The sequence below is a fragment of the Megalobrama amblycephala genome, unplaced genomic scaffold (genome assembly GCF_018812025.1).
Source record: "Megalobrama amblycephala isolate DHTTF-2021 unplaced genomic scaffold, ASM1881202v1 scaffold525, whole genome shotgun sequence".
In the NCBI taxonomy this organism is placed as follows: Eukaryota; Metazoa; Chordata; class Actinopteri; order Cypriniformes; family Xenocyprididae; genus Megalobrama; species Megalobrama amblycephala.
In genome coordinates, this window is record NW_025953438.1 from 49028 (window position 1) to 72868 (window position 23841).

The 23841-nt window shown below is 44.4% G+C and overlaps 1 protein-coding gene across 1 annotated transcript; it reads right to left on the minus strand.

Annotated features, from left to right (window-relative positions):
* Window positions 1-1443: 1443 nt before the first annotated feature.
* Window positions 1444-21722, minus strand: LOC125261913 (sialic acid-binding Ig-like lectin 13). Its single transcript, XM_048180503.1, has 10 exons — window positions 21373-21722; window positions 6156-6450; window positions 4836-4868; window positions 3307-3648; window positions 2885-3181; window positions 2620-2719; window positions 2268-2315; window positions 1856-1921; window positions 1629-1647; window positions 1444-1494 (listed from the first exon to the last, which is right to left on the minus strand). Exons 4-10 carry the CDS (start codon window positions 3620-3622, stop codon window positions 1444-1446), a joined length of 897 nt encoding a protein of 298 aa, XP_048036460.1. The 5' UTR covers window positions 3623-3648; window positions 4836-4868; window positions 6156-6450; window positions 21373-21722.
* Window positions 21723-23841: the final 2119 nt, after the last annotated feature.

The window sequence follows — 23841 nt, forward strand, 5'->3', positions numbered from 1 at the left end:
TGTTTGCTACAATACTGCAAATTCCACAGGCTTACTGGTTTCGTAATAAAATATTTTTACAGTTTGAATGAAATACTGTAGTTGACCTTTGACCTCTGAATGGCCTCTTGTACACGAAAGCATTAACTGATTCCTCTCCCTTCAGTCTTGGTTTGGTTTGGTTTAGTTTTTTTTTTTTTTTTTTTTTTGCTTTTGCACAAATATAAAATATATACAATAAAAAACAAAAGTACAATCCATATACTGTGCAAGGAGAGGCAGAAAACCCAAAGGGCTTATTTAAATCCTCCACCTAAACAACAACAAAAAACTAAATGTGAAATTAAAGAAAGAAAGAAAAAATTAATAAATATACAAATGTATATAACTGCAACAAGTTAATTACAGCAAGGGCGTATATATAAAATGGGGAAGGGGGGACATACTATATTTGTGTCCCCCCCACTTTCAAATAATAATAACAACGCCGTACAAACACAGAGAGCCTCCATGCGCGCGTTCGCGTCCAAGAACGTTGTGCAACTCTAAAATACCATAAGGTTCTAATGGCAGGTATTTTATACATGGGAGTGGCAATAAATGAGCTAAAGAAATAGACAAATTAAGTTTTCGTGCAAACAAAGTCATCTGATTCATAGCAAGGGACAAAAATTGCACAATTACAAAACTCTTCTTCCCTCCGCAGCAATATTCTCTGTTCAAATGATAAAGACAGTCTTTTCCGATTATAACATATTAAGGAAGAACATTTTTTTCTGCTAAACATTTATAATGATGGGATAAACCATTCATATTATTATGGTTTTGCATAATTTCTATGTCTATGATCTACGGCATCCTGCTCTGTTCTAAATGCTCACAGACACGCTTTGGTTATCCTTTTTCATATATCATCCTAGGTACTAACAAGACTGTATGACACTTTCTGATCCATTTTATATTTATTTATGGTTATGTTCAAACATGCTGGAAAGCATTGATAAATGACAGAGTGGAAAAGCATTAACAAAATCAATTAAGTCAATAATCAATGCTTCAGTCAAAGCTACATACATGTAACAGGTTCAGACTCAAAAACAGACAGTGATTAAGTATACAATCTGCTCTACTTATTTTATCTTTAAAATGACAAAATTTTCTTCCGCATGCCCCCGGACCCCCCTTTTCAAAAAAGAAAAAAGAATATAAAATAATAATATACTCCAAAAACAAACTGAGTGTCTGGAAAAAACACTTATTCATTGTGTTACCCATAAACTCACTCTCACTATCAAAGAACCTTGCAACCAGCATTTTGCACACAGGCACAACTAGGTGTCCTGTTATAATCATCATATATTTCTTCAGAAGGACAAATACACGTTTCTCTATATAACCACTTGAGTTCTTCCATTTTCCCATCTCATGTTAGCATAGTTGCCCTCATAATCATAACCCTTAATGTCATATTTTAAGGGGGGTGTCTGTTAGCAAGTTGCCCTCATAATCATAACCCTTAATGTCATATTTTAAGGGGGGAAAAGAAAAGAAACAGGGTTCAGTCAATAAATTATTTTAGGGGAGCATTTGAAATAATAGAATTTGAACATGTTTTCCACAGTTATAATGGTAGAAATAAATATACTCACTGAGTAGGATTTTGGCTCACTGAGGTGAAAGGAATGGGAAAAACAAACAAACAAACAAACAAACAAAAAAACATTTTTATCTGCTTTCATCATGTCAACTGTTAAAAGAATCTTAAAGTGGCACAGGAACTTTTATTATGGTACTCTGGTTATAGACTAAACAGTATTTTGCTGTGTAACATGCTGTGTAATGGGATTAGACCTTGAAAGACAAAAATGCTCTATACCTCTTTGGTGATGGAATACGAGGCTTGGAGAAAGGCTTGTTTTGTGACACTGTAGATGTGTTTGGCCTGTGAAGAGAGAAAGTTCATCAGTGAGTGGTGTGTACAAAGCAAGAATGTGTGAGGCTGTGAATTTTATGAAGATATGTTTTATGTAAAATACACTGTTCAGTGTGCATATACAACTGTAAAACATTTGTCAAAGGTGTCAACACTCTTTCCCATGTTAGTCCAAGCCGCTTCTCTTCATATTAAAATGGTTGGGAGAGAAATTCTAAATTAGTCTCAAGTCTAAATACAAAGATAAGTTCAGTTAAGAAAACTCTGTTCCAAACTGATTTCCTACATCAGAGAATGGGATTATAATTGTTAGTGTAATATAAATTCAAAGGGTTTTATTATTGATTATACATACCTTTGTTCAGACTGTCTTTCTGACACATGCATATCATGACGAGGATGTCTACAGTCAATAAGAACAATGCACTGTAAATGTTATGCTTCACTTTCTGTTTGCCATCTTCTCTGTTACGGTCTAAAATATTGAATTCATTTTTCACCTGCACTATCTCAGGATTATCTAACCCAAATATGGGGATGATCTGATAAACTCTCCAGGATGAGTTGAAAAGAGTTAAAAAATTCACATCACAAGCAGAAATTTTGCAATTTTGGCCTCTTGGTGGCACTAGTCAGTTTGAAATAGAGAACTCAAATATAAAAACAGATATTCTGAAGGATGACAACAAACAAAAAAACATACAAACCTGTGACGCCTTTTATACATGAAGACTCCAAGTATGCAAATGAGGATGAACACAAGTGAAGAAGCAGTGACATAAAGCTCGAATCCAACACCTTGATCTCCTATGATAATATTAATGTTAAAAGGATTAATAGTCACAACTTTCGAACATCATGAACTTCAGGTTCTTTTTGACCAGTCATAATAATACCAATGCAAAAAGCAAATCTCATTAACAGAAATTCAAGAAAAGATTCTTAGATGTAACTGTATCAGTCTATACTCACTCTTAACACTCAGGAAGGCAGTATTGTTCTGAGTTTTACCACCCCAAAAGTTGGCAGTGCAAACAATTTCATCTTTCTCTTCATATCCATTTGGAATGAAGGTCACAGTGGACACTGTTTCCCAGACGCCTCCACCCATGTGATTGTGACTGATAGTTTCTTGGGCTGTTGGGATGCTCCAGGTGATATTGGGAGGGTGAGAGGAACATGTGTGGTTGACTGAACATTTGACGGTGAGGTGTGCCCCAGGCTCAATGTCTTCAGGGAGGGACGACATCACAGGTTTGTTAGGAGATGCTTTTTACCAAGAAACACAAAAACGTTATATTAGTTCTGGGAGGTGATGAATGAATTAAACTAAAAAACTGTAAATGCAATTTTTCAAAAGTGTATAGTATAGTATAGTTGATATATCTCCTCACCCTGCATTATAATGAACACACAGTTGTTGTTGAAGCTGTATTTCTTGTTTTCCTTTTCTGCTCTGAAGCAGAATGGCCCGTTGTCATGAGTTTGCACATCATCCATCTCCACAGTACAGTTCTGCTCATCAGGGTTTCCCAGAAGCCTTGTGCGGCCTTTGAATTTGCCAAATATGTTGTCCGTTTTAGTGTGGAACATGTAGCCATCTGTTTTGGAGATCCAAATAATCTGGAGGCGGGTGACATATTCCTCTTCCATCTTGAAACTGCACGGTATTACCACACAGGAACGGGTCAACGCTGTGATCATGGGCATTACGTCCGCCTCATATTGGAAATTAGCTAAATTATATAATTGTATAATTATATAATGGATTAATAAACATTATTACAGAATTGAAAGTATTATTGCTTAATATCCAAAGGGCTATGAGTGCAGAACAATAGTATAAATATAAGAGTAGTGTAAGGCCATGAGTCCAACAATTATTTTTTTTTTTCCCCTAAAACCAGAATATTGGGGAGATTATATTTTAAAAATTGTTGTCAATGGGAGCACCACAGATATTTTAGACAGCAGCGTGACAAGGCGCTGAGTCTCTATAGGCTTTATGCCGAATGTCACATGAACAAACAGGAAAACTGGTCTCATAGCATCTGCTTACTGGAGAAAGTGTTAACAGCAGTACTAACTTTAAGGCGTTATCTATGGACTTTTAAGGTAATCAGCTAGTTATTTTTATTGTTGCTGTTTTATTTTAATTAAATATCTAAATGTTAATGAGAAGAACAAAGTTTTTAAGATATCAATATGCATCATGAGCATCTGAACGCTTGCCGTTTTTAATTCATAATTCAGTGGGTCACATAATTCGGCACAATGCTGGAAAAAACGGCAAGTGTTCAGCGTGAAATGGTTTATGCGCAACAAACTTCTGCATTCAGTAAAACAGGTTGCACCACTTCAGGTTCAGTTTTTTTTGCTTTGTTAAATATAAAGCCGTATTTACTCAAGAAAGATACCTTCAAAGGAGCGAGCAAAGATGATCATAATGCATATTGATATCTAAAAAACTTTGTTCTTCTCATTAACATTTAGATATTTGAATCAAATAAAACGGCAACAATAAAAATGACTGGCTGATTACCTTAAAAGTCCATAGATGAACCAGACCAGAGTTGAAAAATGTTCAACTTTGGTTAAAACCCCATCCAGTCACAATGAAGAAGAAACAAGACATCACATCCTGCTTAAACAATGAAAACAGAGGACAACAACAAGCACAACAATGGAACAAATCAATTAAGAGCCAGAGCAAATATTTCATATTTACATTTTCAGAAAAAAAACTATTTGCAAAAAACAGATACTAGTAACACTATTCCAGATCATAGCATCAAAGTGTCGTAACTGAAAAAAAACAAAAACTAACAAACAAACAAACAAAAAGAAGCGCTCTAAACCGCTTGGCATTTTGGCTAAAATGCTTTGGTGGACACGTGGCCTAAGGGGAAAAAAATCCACTTACTTTCATTCAGGATCTGGACTGGTTTCTGGTTCTCTGTAAGAGAATAAGCAGAAAACAAGTAACCATTTTTGAGGCTGCTTTATTTATGGTTGGTTTTGATGTAAGTGAAGTGTCACATTTGAGCCTTAAACTAGAAAAACACAAGCACTGAATGCAGTAAATTGTCTCAATACTCAAGGGGGCGATAGTTTCCTTCAAATGGCTGTGCTATTAAACCTTGGCTGTGTCCGAAATCGCCCCCTATACCCTTAACTCTGAAACACATACCTCGGGTCTTTAGTGACCCGGGACATCACTACCCGCCTCCTCATCCATTTTTTTTTTTTTTGAAGTTAGACATCAACCTTCTAAGAATTCCTCAATCAATTCATTATAAAAATATATACAAAATATATATAATAATAATATATAATATAATATATATATATATATATATAATTTTAAAAGAATGCATGTTTTCTCATTCATTTTTTGTAGTATAGGTTGCTAATGACCCAAGGTTTGTAACAGTGTATTTTGTTCTGCACAACAATAATTGAATCTTTGATAACTGAATAAGTGCAGTTCACCTTTAACCCACAAGGTTCACAATGTCTGATACAAATTAATTAAGTGATGTTTCACTCATAGTTACTGCAGGCAGAAAACAAAAGAATAGGATGTATCATCAGCAAAACTTTTGCTCATCTTATTACTGCAGAGCAAGTACTGAACACAATAAAACATAGTTGCAGCCTCATATTGATAATAAATAATTGATAATAAATAACATTGATGATAATAAATCATATAATAATATTTGGCTTATTTTGATCTCGTTTGTGAAGCTGTGGTTGCTTATTTGCCTTGGGAGCACTAACATCACTTGTAAAAACTGAAGTATACTTTGTGATTAGCAGTGTACAACCAACTCCTATTTATTTAAATGAGGAAATACAGAAATCTACAAAATTTCCTGACACACTAACATTTGTTAGTTTGTTACATTTGTTATTCCTGACAAAATAACATATTTCAAGACTGCAATAAAATCTGACATGAACTATCTCATAAATGTTGTTTATTATGATTTGAAAAAATATATTCACATTGCCGTATTCATATAATTCCATGAACCAATTCAACTCAGATCAAGCACTATATATGCAAACATGACAAAGCAGAATTTGAATGGACAATATTACAAAGCAATTCAATAAGAGGTTTTCAAATGTCTTTAGTTTCAAGTTTATGAAAATAAAACAAAAGATAAGATACCACGATAATAAAAAGACATAGAGAGATCACATACATCATACATGATGCTAATAAATTACTCACGTTGTACACGTAAAACAACAGAGGTTTCAGTGTTTCCTCCAGAAAATATTGCAGTGCAAGTCAGTTTCTTCCCATGGTCTTGTTTTGAACCAAGAAAGGTTATGTCTGGAATAGGTGATCTGATCTAAACCAGAAAGTGTTTTTCTCCCCGTTGAGACCTGCATGTTCTTATAGTTCCATGTGATGGTTGGAGTCTCTTTCTGGCAGGAGTGATAAACAGAACAACTGAAGATCTTTGCGACGCCCTCAGTGACATCTGCCAGTTCAGGCTCAATAGTTATTTTATGATGAACACCTGAAATTTAAGTGAAATCTTGAAATAGGTCCAAATGACATTTAAAGTGAAAGTTTAAGGTTACTCACGTAACTCTGGTTCCTAGAGATAATGGGAATGAGCATTGTGTCAGCTCGCTGAAGCTTATGGGGAAAACTCAGTTTGGCTTCAGAATCCTGAAGCCTGATTGGATTTATGTCTCTGCACCTGCACAGACAAATGGCCTGGCAGAAAGACCGGGGGACTAGCATGACTCGCTGTGCAGCATAGTAGCACGGCAAGCTATGCAATTCTCATTCCCATTATCTCAGGGAACCAGGGTTATGTGAGTAACCCTTAAATGTTCCCTTTTGATACGGTTCACTCGCCCTGCATAAGTTCACTGACACTTATGGGGAACTGAATTCAAAGCTGCTCTGTGAGCAAACAGCTTGGGGGCACTCAGGATGGTTCCACAGACAGAGCCTCTAGATCACCAACTCGGACGCTAAAGACCAACAAGAGGAAAGCCTTAATTAGGGGGACCAAAGGTTGGTTGTATTGAGCTGCTCAAAGTGAGGGCCGCCAAAGTGCCCTAAGAACTGTGGAGAGGTCCCATGATGGGACTGAACAAGGGCGGGAAGGATCCATCTGTATAGTTCAGTCGTTACTTACATAGTTCAACGATTTGACGTTTCCCGAAACCATTGTTCAAACGAACATTCACAAACTGCATCGCAAACTTGTATGGTTGGAACAACAGCTCTTGAACTGTGGTTAGAAGCATAGTTTCCTGTTTTTATGACATGTGGACTTAATAATTCTTATCTTGAGCGAAACAAGCAAGCTGACAATAAGTACAATATATATATATATATATATATATATATATATATATATATATGTTTTTGTTTTATTTCAAATATATACAAATTTCATTTATATATTTTAGTTTGTCAAGAGATTTAAAGCACCATTTTTGAAGAGTGTGCATGTGTGTACGCTCTAGTACATCAGAACAAGCATTTGATTTAATCTGGAAATAAAGCAAAATAACTGAGGAAAATGAAAATTAGTCCTCTAATGCCATGTCCGTAATTTACAGCAGAAATTCTAGCATTAATTCGATCTCAAACGGATTCATTTAAAGAAGTTATTACTCCACCACCTGTGTGACAAGTTTGCAACAATACGGTTATGGGAAACAGTCGTGACTATCTAGTTGATTTGTTCAACGATGCATCGTACTATGGTAGTTCAGCAGCGAGTTACATCATTGATCAGGAAACGCACCCCGGGTCGTGTTTTTCAAATGATTGGCCAGCCATCAGGGCAATATTTGCTGCGATGGTTGCCACATTCAACTTGAGCGTAGAGGGGGCATGTCCACCATCCAGCATATCCTGCAGAAACTTGAGAACTGATCAAATCTCTCATTTAGTAGGGTCTAATTTGTGAGCTAAGCAAAAGTTTGAGAAAATAGACCATTTTTGGGCATTAAGGCACCATGTGGAAGGGGCTCTTGCATCAGAGATCGTTCCAGCACGTAAACCGCTCTCACTGAGCAGAGGTTCTTCTGCACCCATAGGTGAAGATGGTTCTCCAGTCTGTGCAGAGGGCCAGACCTGAGACCTCCTTGGCGGCTTATAAAGTCAACCACCGTTCTGTTGTCCAAGAGGACCAGGAAATGATAACCCCTGATTTCCTGCTGGTACTCCTTGAAATCCAGAATCACCACCATCATTTCTAGATGGTTGATGTTCCATTCTAACACGGGGGTTGCCCATGAGTGAAGGCTATTCTGCCATCCCAACCCGTCTTGGAGGCATTGACCACTTTCCTCCTGGAACCCGAGCCCAGCGTTATCCTGTTCTGATAAAAGTGGGGTGATTTCCAAGGGACCAAGGCCTGTGGGTCACCTTGAGTCAGCCCATGCGCCATGCATTAGGTGGGACACAGAATTTCAACCATAGTTGGAGTGGTCGCATGTGGAATGACTGCTGCCATGAGGCCCAACAGCTTCGGAAACCTCTTGAGGGGGAGAAGAGAACCTGCCTTGAATGAGGCTGCCATACTGCAAGCAAACTGGAGCGAGTAGCATCGTTCTGTTATCCCCAAAATTCGGCTCGACACTTCTGGACTTGGCCGCAGCAAGTGAAAAGCTCAGAGCCGTTTTAAAACAAACGTAGATGAAATAATGCTTTTGTACAGTGAAATATGCTCTCACCTGATATGAAAAGAGAGAAATATGCTCACACTCCTCACAGGGGGAGAAGCGACATTCTCAGCTGCCGAGCTGTTAGCGCTGTTCTCGCTCTTGTTTCACACTGCAAGCGTGAGCGGTGCGTGAGTATCGATGTTACGTCGATACTGACGTAATGGGGTCTCCCTTGGGAGCGCAATCACCTCCAAAGGATACAAAACAAGCCAATGGGAATTGGCCAGTGAGATTTACATGCCGGACCACACCCCCAGCATCCGGGTATAAATAGGGCAGGCATACTCACCTTCATTCATACTTTTGCTTCGGAGCTGATCAGATCGGATCTTCCTTTCATCTCTCCAAAGAGTGTGAATTTCTATTTCTAAAGAGAGCAAAACAGCAGTTTTAATTGCTATAGGATGAGCTCCTTAAAACAGCAATTTTAATTAATATCGTCTGTTTTGTTCCAGTGGCTGCTCAAGTCTCTCCAGCTGGTGGAAAGGCACGCTCAGCGGTGGGTGTGACGGCGCGCTGCCCACAGGACGGTGCTGCACTCATCCCTGTGTATTTCAGCTGGTGAGGTATACTAAAAGAGCAAGCACGGGCGAACAGCGTCTTTTTCAAGATGTCTTTTCGTCCGTGTGTTTCTGGATGCGGTCGTTTCCTGACCTTCTCTGACGGCCACGATCACTCGTCTCACCTGTCTAGGTAAACAGCACGCTGAGTCAGCGCACGTGGATGGTACATGCCCTCACTGCGAGGGCATGTCCATGTTGGCGTTGAGATTGGACTCTACTTCTTTAACACGGAGACTAGAGTCTCTCTGTTACTACCCCAGCACCAGTGGCCACTGGTTCGGTTAGTACTCTGGGAGATCTGAGGATCACAGTGGGAGCAACTTCATCGGTTCCGCGAACCTCCCACTCCTCCGCAACACCATGTGCCGTCGAATTGCCGGCTGCTGCGGGGGGCTTCCCCGCGTCACTTTCGGCGCTCCGGAGGAGGACCAGATGTCGATTGCTGCATCGGGGAGTGGACTCAACAACTCAGAGAGCGACGACGACTCCGAGCTTCCGCCCTCAGGAACGGTTGCTAAGTCGGAGGCGGACTCTGAGTTAACGGCCATGCTTGCCCGGGCCTCCGCGGGCATCGATCTCATGTGGAACCCTCCACCGTGTCCCGAGCGCTCGCGGTTGGATGATTGGTTTCTGTGTTCCATTCCATTCTGGGCCCCAGTGCCATTCTTCCCGGAGGTGCATGAGGAGCTCCAGAAGACGTGGATGGCACCTCACACCGCCAGAAATCATTCTTCTGCCTCCTCCACTCTAACTACCCTCGATGGCGGGGCCGCCAAGGGGTACGTGGATATTCCGCAGGTGGAACATGCGATTGTGGTGCACTTGTGCCCACAGTCCGCGGCCACCTGGCAGAACCGTCCATGTCTCCTGTCCAAGGCGGGTAAGACCACAGCCGAGCGGCTGCCAAGGCTTATTCCGCCGCTGGACAGGTGGCCTCTGCCCTGCACGCCATGGCCATCTTGCAGGTCCATCAGGCAAAAGCTCTGAAAGAGCTGCATGAGGGTAATTCTGAGTCAGGGCTCTTGCAAGAGCTGTGCACGGCGACCGACCTCGCCCTCCGGGGGGTCTGCGGTCTGGGGTGACGAACCTGAACCAAATATATTTTTATTCAAAGATCAACATTCTGTCTTTAGTCTGCCACAAAAAAAACAACAACATTAAAATCATGAACTCAAATGTCGTTGTGAAAAGAAAAAAACAACAACAATGACTGTTGTAAGTAACAGTGCGTAAATCAGACCTTTCTGTATAGCCTAACGCTAATAAGCTTTAACGAAAATAACGAAATATTTGTGTAGTGAAGTATTTTTTTGTACACAGTGCCGCAAACAATCAATCACTCCTTTACGCGTGCATCATATAGGTGCATCACTGTCCTCCTCGCGGCTGCAGCAACTTGCGCTCTCTTCATCAAGGCTTAACCCTCTGGAGTCTGAGGCTGATTTGGGGCTTGGAGAAGTTTTGACATGCCCTGACATTTGTGCTTTTTTTAGTTGTTCATAAACATATAAATGACAAAAGTGTCATTACACTGTATTCAGCACAAACTAGGCTACAATAATATGTGAGGAACATGTATGTACATGTTTGTATTTTTGAAGGAATAATGTTTATGCGTGGTTATTGAAAAAGAAAAAACAAAGTCACTGAAATAAGGCCAAAAAAAGTATATTAAATCTGTGTTCACAATACTTCTGGGTATTGGAGGTTGTAGACTAGAGTTTTTGCTTCAGAATTATGTAAAAATTATGCTGCCTACTCCTTCATATAAAACAATATATTGATTTAGTTTTTGTAAGACACTTTTTGTCAAGAACAGTATGCGTGGAGGCGTGAATCTGCATGAATAATGGGCCATTTACACCTGAGAAGACAAAAGAATCACATAATAATGACCTGAAATGACTTGCATATTAATGAGGCCTTTCAGTCAGGTAGGCTGTGAAAAAAACCCTCTGTAATAATGTCTCAGCTCATCATAAACAGCAATACTGTGAAATATTATTACAATTTAAAATAATGGTATTCTATTATATTCTTTAAAATATAATGTATTTCTGTGATGCAAAGTGTCTGAACAATTATGTTACCTCTATGGCAGGCTTTCTCAACCCTGGTCCTCGAGGGCCACTGTCCTGCAGAGTTTAGCTCCAACCCTAATCAAACACACCTGAACAAGCTAATTAAGCTGTTCAGGATAACTAGAAAGCTACAGGTAGGTGAGTTTGATCAAGGTTGGAGCTAAACTCTGCAGGACAGTGGCCCTCGAGGACCAGGGTTGAGAACCCCTGCTCTATGGCATTTCATATAGGCTTTTAGCTTAAAAGCCTGCACATTTGGAGAAATATTGATGGATTCTTATATATTTATGTCAATTTTCTATACTGAGAAGTAATATTTATTGTCATCACTATGAGTGCTGGATACTGTGTTTTCAATTCATACTTGCAGCCGGAGGGCGCTCTCTGTACACCTTTAGTCCACAAATTCATATAAAGAAGAAAAGGAACTAGGAACTAACAGCATGTCTTCTAGAGATCGCTAACCATTAAACACTTTTCAAGACAATAAATACACGATTGAGAGGATGAATGCATGTATTGCCTCTGAATTTGCGTCTGAATAGCGCTGGCTCCGTGGGCGTGGCCGCATTAGCGGATAATGAGCTGAATCACAGACTTCTGACATGGCTCTTTTTTCATACAGATTACATAAACACAGAATGTTTGTTTTCGATTTGACTTGCACGATTTAAAACCTGACATGTCAACGTTTCTATAGACGTAAGTGTCATTTTTTTTGTCATTAGTATTCATAAGTTACAGTTCATTTTCGGAGAACTAACAGATTGGACTTCGTTCAGAGGGAGACGAGAGATCATGCATCATGTTAGTTTTCTTTATTTTACAAAAAGCACAACATTGTGTTTTTACTCTGAGTGTACACAAATAAAAGAAGACATTCTATAGTTTCAATTGATATATTACTTATGTCTCTATGACAAGAAATGACGGAGTATTTTAAGTCTGTTTTGCTGCAATGTGAAAAAAATTCTGCAAAACGCACCGGCGCGTTTTCAGACCTCAGGGAGTCAAAGCAAAAAGGGGACAAAAAGGTTGTATTGTCTTTGTGCATATCGATTAATTAGATAAATGAATAGAATATGAAAATTAGCTTATCAATGCATATCTAAATTCGCGCCTAGCTGCCTACGGTATCTTTTTTAGAGCTTAGAAAAAAGATGCTGCAGCCAATGAGCAGCCAGCGGGGACTGGTTGCAGGACGACTCAACCTCCGCAGACAGTTTTTAATGATTATCAGACAATTACTACTCAAGATTTTGCTTTAGTATAATTTTCGGGACAATTAGGGCCAGATTCGGGATTCGGGACAACAGTTTAGATTTTGGGACTGTCCCGAATTTTTCACCCTACCCCCCCCGTGGGTACTTCTGCTGTCCAGATGGTTCCACTCGTACGGTGTTTGGGGGCGTGGCTACGCCTTCCCAACCCGTCCTGTTGGCTCCTTTGGACAGTCAGACTCGGCTACGCAACTCAGTTCGCCAGGCGTCCCCCCAGGTTCAGCTGCGTTCTGTTCACTTCGGTGACGGGTCCCAACGCCCCTGTCCTAAGGCCGGAGATTGCAGTTCTTTTGGCGAAGGACGCAATAGAGCCTGTCCCTCCAGCCGAGATGAAGTCTGGGTTTTACAGCCCATACTTCATAGTACCCAAAAAAGGCGGGGGGTTACGGTCAACCTTGGGTCTGCGTGTCTTGAATCCGGCCCTTCACAAGCTCCCGTTCAAGATGCTCACGCTGAAACGCATCCTCATGTGCGTTCGTGTCCAGGATTGGTTTGTAGTGATCAACCTGAAGAACGCGTACTTTCATGTCTCGATCCCTCCTCGACACAGACCGTTCCTGCGGTTTGCGTTCGAGGGGCGGGCATATCAGTACAAGGTCCTACCCTTCGGGCTGTCCCTGTCCCCTCGTGTCCTTACCAAAGTCACAGAGGGGGCCCTTGCCCCGTTCAGGGAAGTGGGCGTTCGCATTGTCAACTACCTCGACGACTGGCTCATTCTGGCCCACTCGCGAGAGCAGTTGTGCATACACAGGGACCTGGTGCTCAGTCACCTCAGCCAGTTGGGGCTTCAGGTCAACTGGGAAAAGAGCAAGCTTTGCCCCGTGCAGAGCATCTCATTTCTCTGTGTGGAGCTGGACTCGGTCAACATGACAGCACGTCTCACCAACGAGCGTGCACAGTCGGTGCTGAACTACCTGAATTAGTTCTCACGGAAAACAGCAGTCTCACTGAAACAATTTCAGAGGCTCCTGGGGCATATGGCATATGGTATCTGCAGGTTTCGACCGCTGCTGCAGGGCAAGCATGTGCTGGTCCGGACGGACAACACATCAACGGTAGCGTACATCAACCACCAGGGTGGTCTACGTTCCCACCGCATGTCGCAACTCGCCCGCCATCTCCTCCTGTGGAGTCAGCGCCGACTCGGGTCGCTGCGCGCCTCCTATCCCGGGCGATCAATCGCGTTTCCCCCAGTGAGCCTTCTCGCACAGACACTGTGCAAGGTCAGAGAGGACGCTGGTCCCGGGGCCTAGGAGCAGGTCTCAGGGAGGACGAGGAGCAGGTCTTGCTAGTTGCGCCATACTGGCCCAACCGGACCTGATTCCCAGAACTCATGCTCCTTGCCACAGCCAATCTCTGGCACATCCCCCTGAGGAAGGACCTCCTTTCTCAGGGGCAAGGCACCATATAGCACCCGCGTTCCGACCTGTGGAACCTCCACGTGTGGTTCCTGGACGGGACGCGGCAGACTTTAGTGGCCTACCGTCCGCGGTAGTTGACATCATCACTTCTGCTAGAGCCCCCTCTACGAGGCGCGCTTATGCCACGAAGTGGAGTCTGTTCGCTGACTGGTGTTCTTCCCACCAAGAAGACCCCCGAAAATGCCAGATCAGTGCCGTGCTTTCCTTCCTTCAAGAGGGTTTGGAGCGGAGGCTGTCCCCCTCCACCCTGAAGGTCTATGTGGATGCCATCGCAGCACATCAAGTTTACTAGGAAAGCACGACCTGATCATCAGGTTCCTCAGAGGCGCCAGGAGGTTAAATCCCCCTAGGCCTCACCTCATTCCCTCTTGGGCCCTCTCTGTCGCCCTCACGGGCCTGCGGAGAGCTCCCTTCGAGCCCCTCGAGTCAGCTGAGCTGAAACATCTGTCTCTGAAGACAGTGCTCCTGACCGCGCTCACCTCCTTCAAGAGGGTTGGGGACCTGCAAGCATTTTCGGTCAGCGATTCGTGCCTGGAATTCGGGCCGGACTACTCTCACGTTATCCTGAGACCCCGGCCTGGATATGTGCCCAAAGTTCCCACCACTCCCTTCCTGGACCAGGTGGTGAACTTGCAAGCGCTGCCCCCGGAGGAGGCAGACCCAGCCTTTGCATTGTTGTGTCCCGTTCATGCCCTGCGCATTTACGTGGACCACACTCAGAGCTTCAGAAGCTCTGAGCAGCTCTTTGTCTATTTTGGAGGTCAGCAGAAGGGAAAGGCTGTCTCCAAACAGAGGTTGGCCCACTGGATAGTGGATGCCATCGCCTTGACGTACCAATCGCAAGGCGAGCCGTTCCCCCTCGGATTGTGAGCTCACCCCACTCGGGGTGTTGCTCCTTCCTGGGCGTTGGCGCACGGCGCCTCTGTTGCAGACATATGCAGAGCTGCAGGCTGGGCGACAACAAATACATTTGTGAGATATTACAATCTCCAAGTGAAACCGGTGTCCACCTGTGTGCTGTTTACTCGTAGATAGCCACGGGTGTTCGCTTGCTGTGCCATTTCCCTCGGTAGAGGGAATGCGAGCACTTTTCCCGCTCCTCAGCTCAGTTCCCCGTAACGGTGAACCCTGTGGAGTTCCTCCTGCATCCTGCGGCAGCCAGACACGGTGGAGGCGTCCAGCGCTAGGTCCAGTACTCGTGTGTATGCCTGATTGGTCTGCCCTTGTACTGGGCTAGATGCCCATATGCTGTGATTCCCCACGGATAATCCCATATGTGTTTGTCCACGGTACAGTTTCCCTGATGGTAAACACGTGTCTTTCCCTGGGTGGCTTAGCTCTGCCCTGTCTCTGACTGCTAGTGTGTTCCTCCCGGAAGGTAGGACCTACATCAGAGATCTTCCATATGTGTTACTGTCCTCAGGCCAGTCCATATGTGTTTTCCACACATTACCTCCCTTCGGGCAGGGTGTGGTCTCCGTAGCTTTCCCCTCCTCGGGGAACGCTTTCCTGGCATTTGGTCATGGCTGAAAAACGTGGGAATTGAGTCCCGAAGCACTCTTCCTCGGGGGTAAGGAACAGCAGCTTCGACCTTCTCCATTGTATCGCCCTGTCCTCTCCATCCCACTGGTATGGAAGACATTCCTGGGCTTACTCTGGGCGCTGGAGGGTTACGAGTATGGGCTGCACTTGCATTTGGGCACGCTACGGCTTGCCAGCATCTGCCTCCTTAACACTCGTAATGTGGTTCAGTTGCTATGGCGCTTTCCACTGGAGGCCATTACGTCAGTATCGACGTAACATTGAACGTGTGTCTTAAGTGTTTTGATGCTAGTCATTTTATTGACACAAGAGGAAAAGGCACTAGAGGTTGCTTTAGCATCTGTGTATTGACACATCTGAACACTATAAATTAAATGTAGCATTTTTACATATTAAAAAAAAAAAACAAGTTGTATATCATTTATATTATTTTTATTCAAATAATAATCTTGTATAAGAAAAAATAGCTTTTATCTGATAATTTTTTAGTGTTAAAATAAAAAAAGAAACCACATCTTGTATATTTTATTTTTGGTTAAAAAAATAAATAAAAAAATGGCTGAAAAACGTGGGAATTGAGTCCCGAAGCACTCTTCCTCGGGGGTAAGGAACAGCAGCTTCGACCTTCTCCATTGTATCGCCCTGTCCTCTCCATCCCACTGGTATGGAAGACATTCCTGGGCTTACTCTGGGCGCTGGAGGGTTACGAGTATGGGCTGCACTTGCATTTGGGCACGCTACGGCTTGCCAGCATCTGCCTCCTTAACACTCGTAACGTGGTTCAGTTGCTATGGCGCTTTCCACTGGAGGCCATTACGTCAGTATCGACGTAACATTGAACGTGTGTCTTAGTGACTGACTGAATGGGAACGTCTAGGTTACTATTGGCAGGGGTATGAACGTCTAGGTTACGTCCCCCTGCCATAGCTCTGAGTCACCGCTGAGAGGCCAGATACCTATCTCGATCCTCAGCAAAAATATGAATGAAGGTGAGTATGCTGGCCCTATTTATACCCGGATGCCGGGGGTGTGGTCCGGCATGTAAATATCACTGGCCAATTCCCATTGGCTTGTTTTGTATCCTTTGGAGGTGATTGGGCTCCCAAGCGAGACCCCATTACGTCAGAATCGACGTAACGTCTCTGTTCCCTCCTTTAGGGAACAGGGGTTACAATAGTAATCTAGACGTTACAGTGCGAACAGCACTGGGGAATCCCCTTGCTGCAGCGAGAGTGAGACATGGGATATGGACTTGCCTGAGCTCACTTAGTCCTGTCCTTAGTTGTCGGTCTGTATACTCTTGCGTCCAACCTTTTTCTTTTTTTTTTTTTAACCAAAAATAAAATATACAAGATGTGGTTTCTTTTTTTATTTTAACACTAAAAAATTATCAGATAAAAGCTATTTTTTCTTATACAACATTATTATTTGAATAAAAATAATATAAATGATATACAACTTGTTTTTTTTTTAATATGTAAAAATGCTACATTTAATTTATAGTGTTCAGATGTGTCAATACACAGATGCTAAAGCAACCTCTAGTGCCTTTTCCTCTTGTGTCAATAAAATGACTAGCATCAAAACACCTAAGAAAGATAACCGATTAATTTTTATACTAATTCATTTTTTATTATTTATGTATTTATTATTATTATTATTTTTTACACTTATATTTAAACCTAAACATGACCATTTCTAAACCATAGCCTCTTCTTTAGTGCTCCAACACATTATCAAGTTTCCCCTTGCAGTCTCAATCCCATCCCTTTGCTTTTCACTCTTTTTTATATGAATTAAGGACAAAACTGACATTAAATTTCAGTGGCTTTTTTGTCTGGCTGTTAGGTGTTTTATATTGTTTAGGTTTAGGAGTTGCTTTATAGACTAGCCATACGCTAGCCATAGCTAGCTGTTCCCACTACATAATTTTCTTGAAGACAAAATTCCCATGCCCTTTCCCTCAGAGGAGGTTTGACATCCAATATTTCTCAATTCTTATTGAAAGCAATGCTTTACGGCTGCATCACAGGGACATTCTAAAACGCTTTATGTGGCTTAATGTACTAAAACAACAACCAGGGAAAAACAATATTCTCACACATTTTGAACTGCTAAGACAGGGGTATCAATGGAAAGACAATATGTAGAGTGTTTTTGCTCCCATGGAAATCCGTTATAAAGAAAATGCTTAACTTGTCTGCATCTGCATGTCTTAACAAGGTGTAGGTCTATATTGAATCTTTTAATATCCCTGTATTAATGCATTAAGCCACATTAAACGTTTTCTTTATAACGTTCTTTAACAAGCTGAAGAGAGTGCACTTCACACCTCTCTTCATCAGTTTGCACTGGCTGCCAACAGCCGCTCGCATCAAATTCAAGGCTCTGATGTTTGCTTACAAGACAACCGCTGGTTCTGCACCACTATGCCTAAACTCACTACTTCAGACTTGAGTGCCCTTCAGAAGCTTGTGTTCTGCAAGTGAACGGCTCCTTGTGGTGCCATCCCAAAGAGGTACACAATCACTCTCACTATCTCACTCTATTCTATTCTATTCTTGTTACAATATGTACCAGTCGAAGACAGAAGATAGCGGTTCAGGTTGTTTATTGGACACAAGCAGAGGCATGGTAGGTGCAGTCGGTTGTCCCTGGTGGACAGCCAGACCTTCTGTCCAGGTTGGTATGCAGGAGCTTCGGAGCGACTAAGGTCTCCTGTCATCCTGCGCCTATGGAGAGCACGTTGCAGTTGGTGATGGGCTGAGTCCCAGACCCTCTCGCTCTCTTGGAACCAGTAATCCACAGATGGTACGTCAGATGGTTCCCCGGTCCAGGGGAACAGTGGTCGTACCTTCTGACATCGGCTCCCATGTTGGGCCACCAGAAGCGCTCCTTCAGCAGCGAGAGGGTTTCATTGACCCCCGGGTGGCCAGTGCAGAGTGAAGAGTGGGCAGAGTGAATTAGTGGAGTGCACCGTGTCCTGGTGATATACTGCAAGCCCGGTGGGCAACCCGGCGGAGTGTTGGTGGAGGCATTGGAGGAGGGAGGGGTCTTGGTAGACCAGGTGATGGGGCTGACTATTATCTGCTCAGGGATAATGGATTCAGGTTCTTCTGTGTTTTCTTCTGGAGCATGGAGTCTTGATAAGGCATCTGCCTTGATGATTCCAGATCCAGGTCAATAGGAGATGGTGAAGTTAAAGCGTGTGAAAAACAGCGCCCAACGGGCCTGTCTGGGGTTGAGCCTTTTTGCAGCTCAGAGGCACTCCAGATTTTTATGATCGGTTAGGACCAGGAATGACTGTCTAGCTCCCTCCAACCAATGCCTCCACTCCTCGTGGTCGTACCTTCTGACATCGGCTCCCATGTTGGGCCACCAGAAGCGCTCCTTCAGCAGCGAGAGGGTTTCATTGACCCCCGGGTGGCCAGTGCAGAGTGAAGAGTGGGCAGAGTGAATTAGTGGAGTGCACCGTGTCCTGGTGATATACTGCAAGCCCGGTGGGCAACCCGGCGGAGTGTTGGTGGAGGCATTGGAGGAGGGAGGGGTCTTGGTAGACCAGGTGATGGGGCTGACTATTATCTGCTCAGGGATAATGGATTCAGGTTCTTCTGTGTTTTCTTCTGGAGCATGGAGTCTTGATAAGGCATCTGCCTTGATGATTCCAGATCCAGGTCAATAGGAGATGGTGAAGTTAAAGCGTGTGAAAAACAGCGCCCAACGGGCCTGTCTGGGGTTGAGCCTTTTTGCAGCTCAGAGGCACTCCAGATTTTTATGATCGGTTAGGACCAGGAATGACTGTCTAGCTCCCTCCAACCAATGCCTCCACTCCTCGAGGGTCAACTTGACAGCAAGAAGTTCTGTAGATGCCGATGTCGTAGTTGCCTTGTTGTAGATGCCGATGTCATAGTTAACTTCCGCCGGGTTGAACTTGCGGGAGAAGAAGGCGCATGGATGGAGGTGGCTCGGGTTCCCCTGCTGCTGTGAGAGGACCGCTCCTACTCCTGTGGTGGAGGCGTCCACTTCCACGATGAAGGGTTTGTCTGGGTCAGGGTGGAACAGGAGAGGAGCAGTGGTGAAAGCCCTTTTGAGGATGTTGAATGCTTCTGTGGCGGCTGGTGTCCAGGACAGAGACTTGGGTTTGTTTCGGAGGAGGCTTGTGAGCGGGCTGGTGATGGAGCTGTAGTTCTGAATGAATCGTCTGTAGAAGTTGGCGAAGCTGAGGAAACGTTGGAGTTCCTTCACTGTTGTAGGTGTGGGCCAGTTCCTAATGGCTTCCACCTTCCCCTCGTCCATCCGGATGCCACTGTGGTCGATGTTATATCCAAGGAACTGCACTGAGGACTGGTGGAATGAGCATTTCTCGGCTTTGAGGAAGAGCTGGAATTCTCTCAGGTGATGCAGGACCTCCGCAACGTGACGGCGATCGTCAGCCATGCTCCGGGAGTAGATCAAGATGTCATCAATGTAGACCATCGAACTTGTGGAGAAACTCCCGGAGCACCTCATGGATGAAGTCCAGGAATACGGAGGGGGCATTGACCAGGCCGTACGGCATCACAAGGTATTCGTAGTGGCCGGTGGGTGTGACGAAGGCGGTCTTCCACACGTCCCCCTCGCATATCCGGATGAGGTTGTATGCACTGCGGAGGTCCAACTTGGTGAACACAGCGGTATAGCAGACCGCAGAATAGCGGTAGCAGACTGGAGACTGGAGACTGGGCTGGCGGATGACACTCACACACAGACTTGGAAGGGAGCTCGGAGACACATGAGACAGGTAAGTAGCACTGGGAGTCCTTGAGTTAAGCATAGAGGCAAGTTCCTTGATGCGAACGAGACTGGACAATGTGACTGTGTGTGTGAGTGTCTTTTATGAGAGTACTGATTGGTGTGGTGATGAGGTGCAGGTGTAGGTGATCAGTACTCAGGGGAAGTCGTGCACTGTGATTGGTGGATGCTGGAGCCTGGCGTGTCTGTGACAATTCTATTATTTCTCTATTTGTTTATTTAAAAAAAAAAAAAAACTTTTTAAGTTCACTTAGACTAAATGGGATTTAATACAGCATGTACATACTGTTGCCCTCTCGTTGATTTAATTGCTTCTATTTCAATTCTGTTTCCTTTTTATGGTTTTCTATAAGTGCTCCCTGAGCAAACAGGTGTTCACAGCCGCTACGTAATATCATTGCGAGTATAGTTGTGAGTATAGTTCCTAGCCATATCGGCCTAGAAAATCGCAACTTTTAATTTTCCGTTGGTCTTAGTACACGATGTAACTACAGAAGAGTCAAGTTTTAAAAAGAAAAAATATCTAAACTCATTGGTCATTTTTGAGCGAGATGCTATTGGTCTCATCAGATTCAATGAACTATGCTAAGCTATGCTAAAAGTGGTACCGCCAGACCCGGAGATCGGCTGAATGGATTCGAATATGGTAAAACTAGACTGTTTAACTCTAGGGGAGTTGGAAAATGAGCCTATCTTCAAAAAAAGTGGAGTGTTCCTTTAAGAATGTCCACGTCACTGGATGTGTTTGCCGTCAGTATTGTGACAACATTTCTCCTGGACATGAGGGAGTTTCGGACCCCTTGTGAGTGATAATGGGTTGACTTTTTAGTTGGAACAAGAGGGGAGCAATCTCGCCCGTCACCATGTTGGGACATGTCATCTGCAATGCCCATTTCAGTTTTAAAATCAAGTCATATTATTATGGCTTCAGAGACATGGCTTTTGAAAGTGTGGAAGAAAGAGTTTTTCCCTTAAGTGTGAGCAAAATGATGCAATGTGAGTGAATCGTATCAAAAGGGATGTTATCGTTAATACCACACAATGCAGTTCATATTTGTGTTTACTCACATTTGGCACTTTTGTTTTTCGTAGCTGTCACTGTTTTGCCACCATGATGTGTTACAGAACACTCAATAGTCAAATGTTCTGCCTTTACAACACCTGTGCGTGTCAGAGTGATTTTCCACAAGCCATCTTTAATATACTCATTGTCCATTTTGCCAGTTCCTTCTATACCCTTCAGAATGATGTTTGGTTTGCTGTATGGACATGTGTGGAAAATCGAACATGCTACTGTGATGGTCTCACTCATCTTTTCACCTCCATAAATACTGACGCTGGGCTGCTGTGGATGATCTATAATTCACAGAAACATTAGAATTAGTACTTTACATCATTTTTTTTTTTTTTTTCTTTTTAAATTGTTTTAACCAGCTGGTCTTGAGGTCACGGCCCGCTCCTGAGGACCGAGGACCCCGACGTCGTGGTGGTCGTCCTCTAGGGCGTGGGGCAGGTCTGTCCGGGTGGTTGGTGTGGAAAGTCTGTAACAGATTAGGATCAAGGATATCATTCTTGGGGACCCATGAGCGTTCCTCGGGGCCGTAGCCTTCCCAGTCAACCAGGTACTCCAGTTGACCACCACGGCGCCGGGAATCCAGAATCTCGTGAACCACGTATGCGGTGCCATCATCCAGGATGAGTGGAAGGGGGGCTCGACGGCTGCCACGTCAGGTTCTGTGGAGGGAAGAACAGAAGGGTGGTGAGGCTTTAACAGTGACACGTGGAATGTGGGATGAATTCTACTATACTGTGCAGGAAGTTGGAGACGATAAGTGACGGGGTTGATCTGTCGGATGATGGTGAACGGGCCAATTAAGCGGGGACTCAGCTTCTTGCAGGGCAGACACATCCTGATGTCTCTGGTGGACAGCCAGACCTTCTGCCCCGGTTGGTAGACTGGAGCGTCGGAGCGCCGAAGATCGGCTGTCATCTTGCGTCTGCGCAGGGCTCTCTGCAGTTGGTGGTGAGCCGAGTCCCAAACCCTCTTGCTCTCCTGGAACCAGTAGTCGACTGCCGGAACGTTGGAGGGTTCCCCATCCCAGGGGAACAGTGGGGGTTGGTAGCCGAGTACGCACTGAAACGGTGTTAATCCAGTTGTGGCTTGACGGAGGGAGTTTTGTGCGTACTCGGCCCAACCCAGGTACTGGTTCCAGGAGTTCTGGTGGCCGTGACAGAAGGTACGCAGGAAGCGGCCTATCTCCTGGATCTTCCGTTCCGTCTGCCCGTTCGACTGAGGATGGTATCCGGATGACAGGCTGACGGTCACACCCAGGAGGGAGAAGAATGCCTTCCAGACGTGGGAGATAAATTGGGGTCCTCTGTCGGAGACGATGTCTTCGGGTATTCCATAATGACGAAAAATATGGTTGAACATCAGTTCTGCAGTGGTCATGGCGGTAGGTAGACCCTCCAGGGGAATCAGACGGCAGGACTTTGAGAAGCGGTCTACCACTACCAGGATGCAAGTGTGACCATCAGACTCGGGGAGATCCGTGACGAAGTCCACTCCCAGGTGTGACCAGGGTCTCTCAGGAACGGGCAGAGGATTGAGCTTGCCGGTGGGAAGATGGCGTGGGCTCTTGGAGATGGCGCACTCCCTGCAGCCCTGCACGTACCTTCTGACGTCGTTGGCCATGTTGGGCCACCAGAAGCGTTGTTTGAGCAACGAGAGGGTCTCATTGACCCCCGGGTGGCCAGTGCCAAGTGAAGAGTGAGCGTTGTGCAGAAGTGGAGTGCGACGTGCCCGTGTGACGTATTGCAAGCCTTGGGGGCAACCCGGCGGAGTGCGTGAGGAGGCATTGGAGGAGGGTACGGTTTCTTCTGACCACTGGATGGGGTTTACGAAGATAGACTCAGGGAGGATAGTTTCTGGAGCTTCCGGCTTTTCTTCTGGGGCATGGAGACGAGACAGGGCATCAGCTTTAGTGTTTTTAGAACCAGGGCGGTAGGTTATGGAGAAATTGAATCTCGAGAAGAACATGGCCCAGCGAGCTTGGCGAGGGTTGAGTCTTTTGGCAGCCTTTAGATATTCAAGATTCTTATGATCAGTGAGAACTTGGAACGGATGGTTGGCCCCCTCCAACCAATGCCTCCACTCCTCTAGGGCAAGCTTGACGGCCAGGAGTTCACGGTCACCGATGTCGTAGTTGACCTCCGCCGGGTTGAGCTTGCGGGAGAAGAAGGCGCATGGATGGAGTCTACTTGGTTTCCCCTGCTGCTGTGAGAGGACTGCTCCCACTCCGGTGGTAGAGGCATCCACTTCCACGACAAAAGGTAGGTCAGGATTAGGGTGGACGAGGAGGGGAGCGGTGGTGAAGGCTCTCTTGAGGGTCTCAAAGGCGTTGGTGGCTTGTGGGGACCAGGACAGAGACTTGGGCTGGTGACGGAGCAGGTTGGTGAGTGGACTGACGATGGTACTGTAATCTTTGATGAAACGACGGTAGAAATTGGAGAATCCGAGGAAGCGCTGGAGTTCTT

What these genes read in the sequence shown, in the direction of transcription:
- LOC125261913 (XM_048180503.1), bottom strand. Translation starts at nt 3,622, where the DNA reads ATGCCCATGATCACAGCGTTGACCCGTTCCTGTGTGGTAATACCGTGC. An exon ending in ATGTATAAAAGGCGTCACAG is followed by an intron (nt 2,316 to 2,619) that starts GTTTGTATGTTT and finishes TATTGACTGTAG; the next exon opens with ACATCCTCGTCATGATATGC. An exon ending in GAAAGACAGTCTGAACAAAG is followed by an intron (nt 1,922 to 2,267) that starts GTATGTATAATC and finishes CTCTCTTCACAG; the next exon opens with GCCAAACACATCTACAGTGT.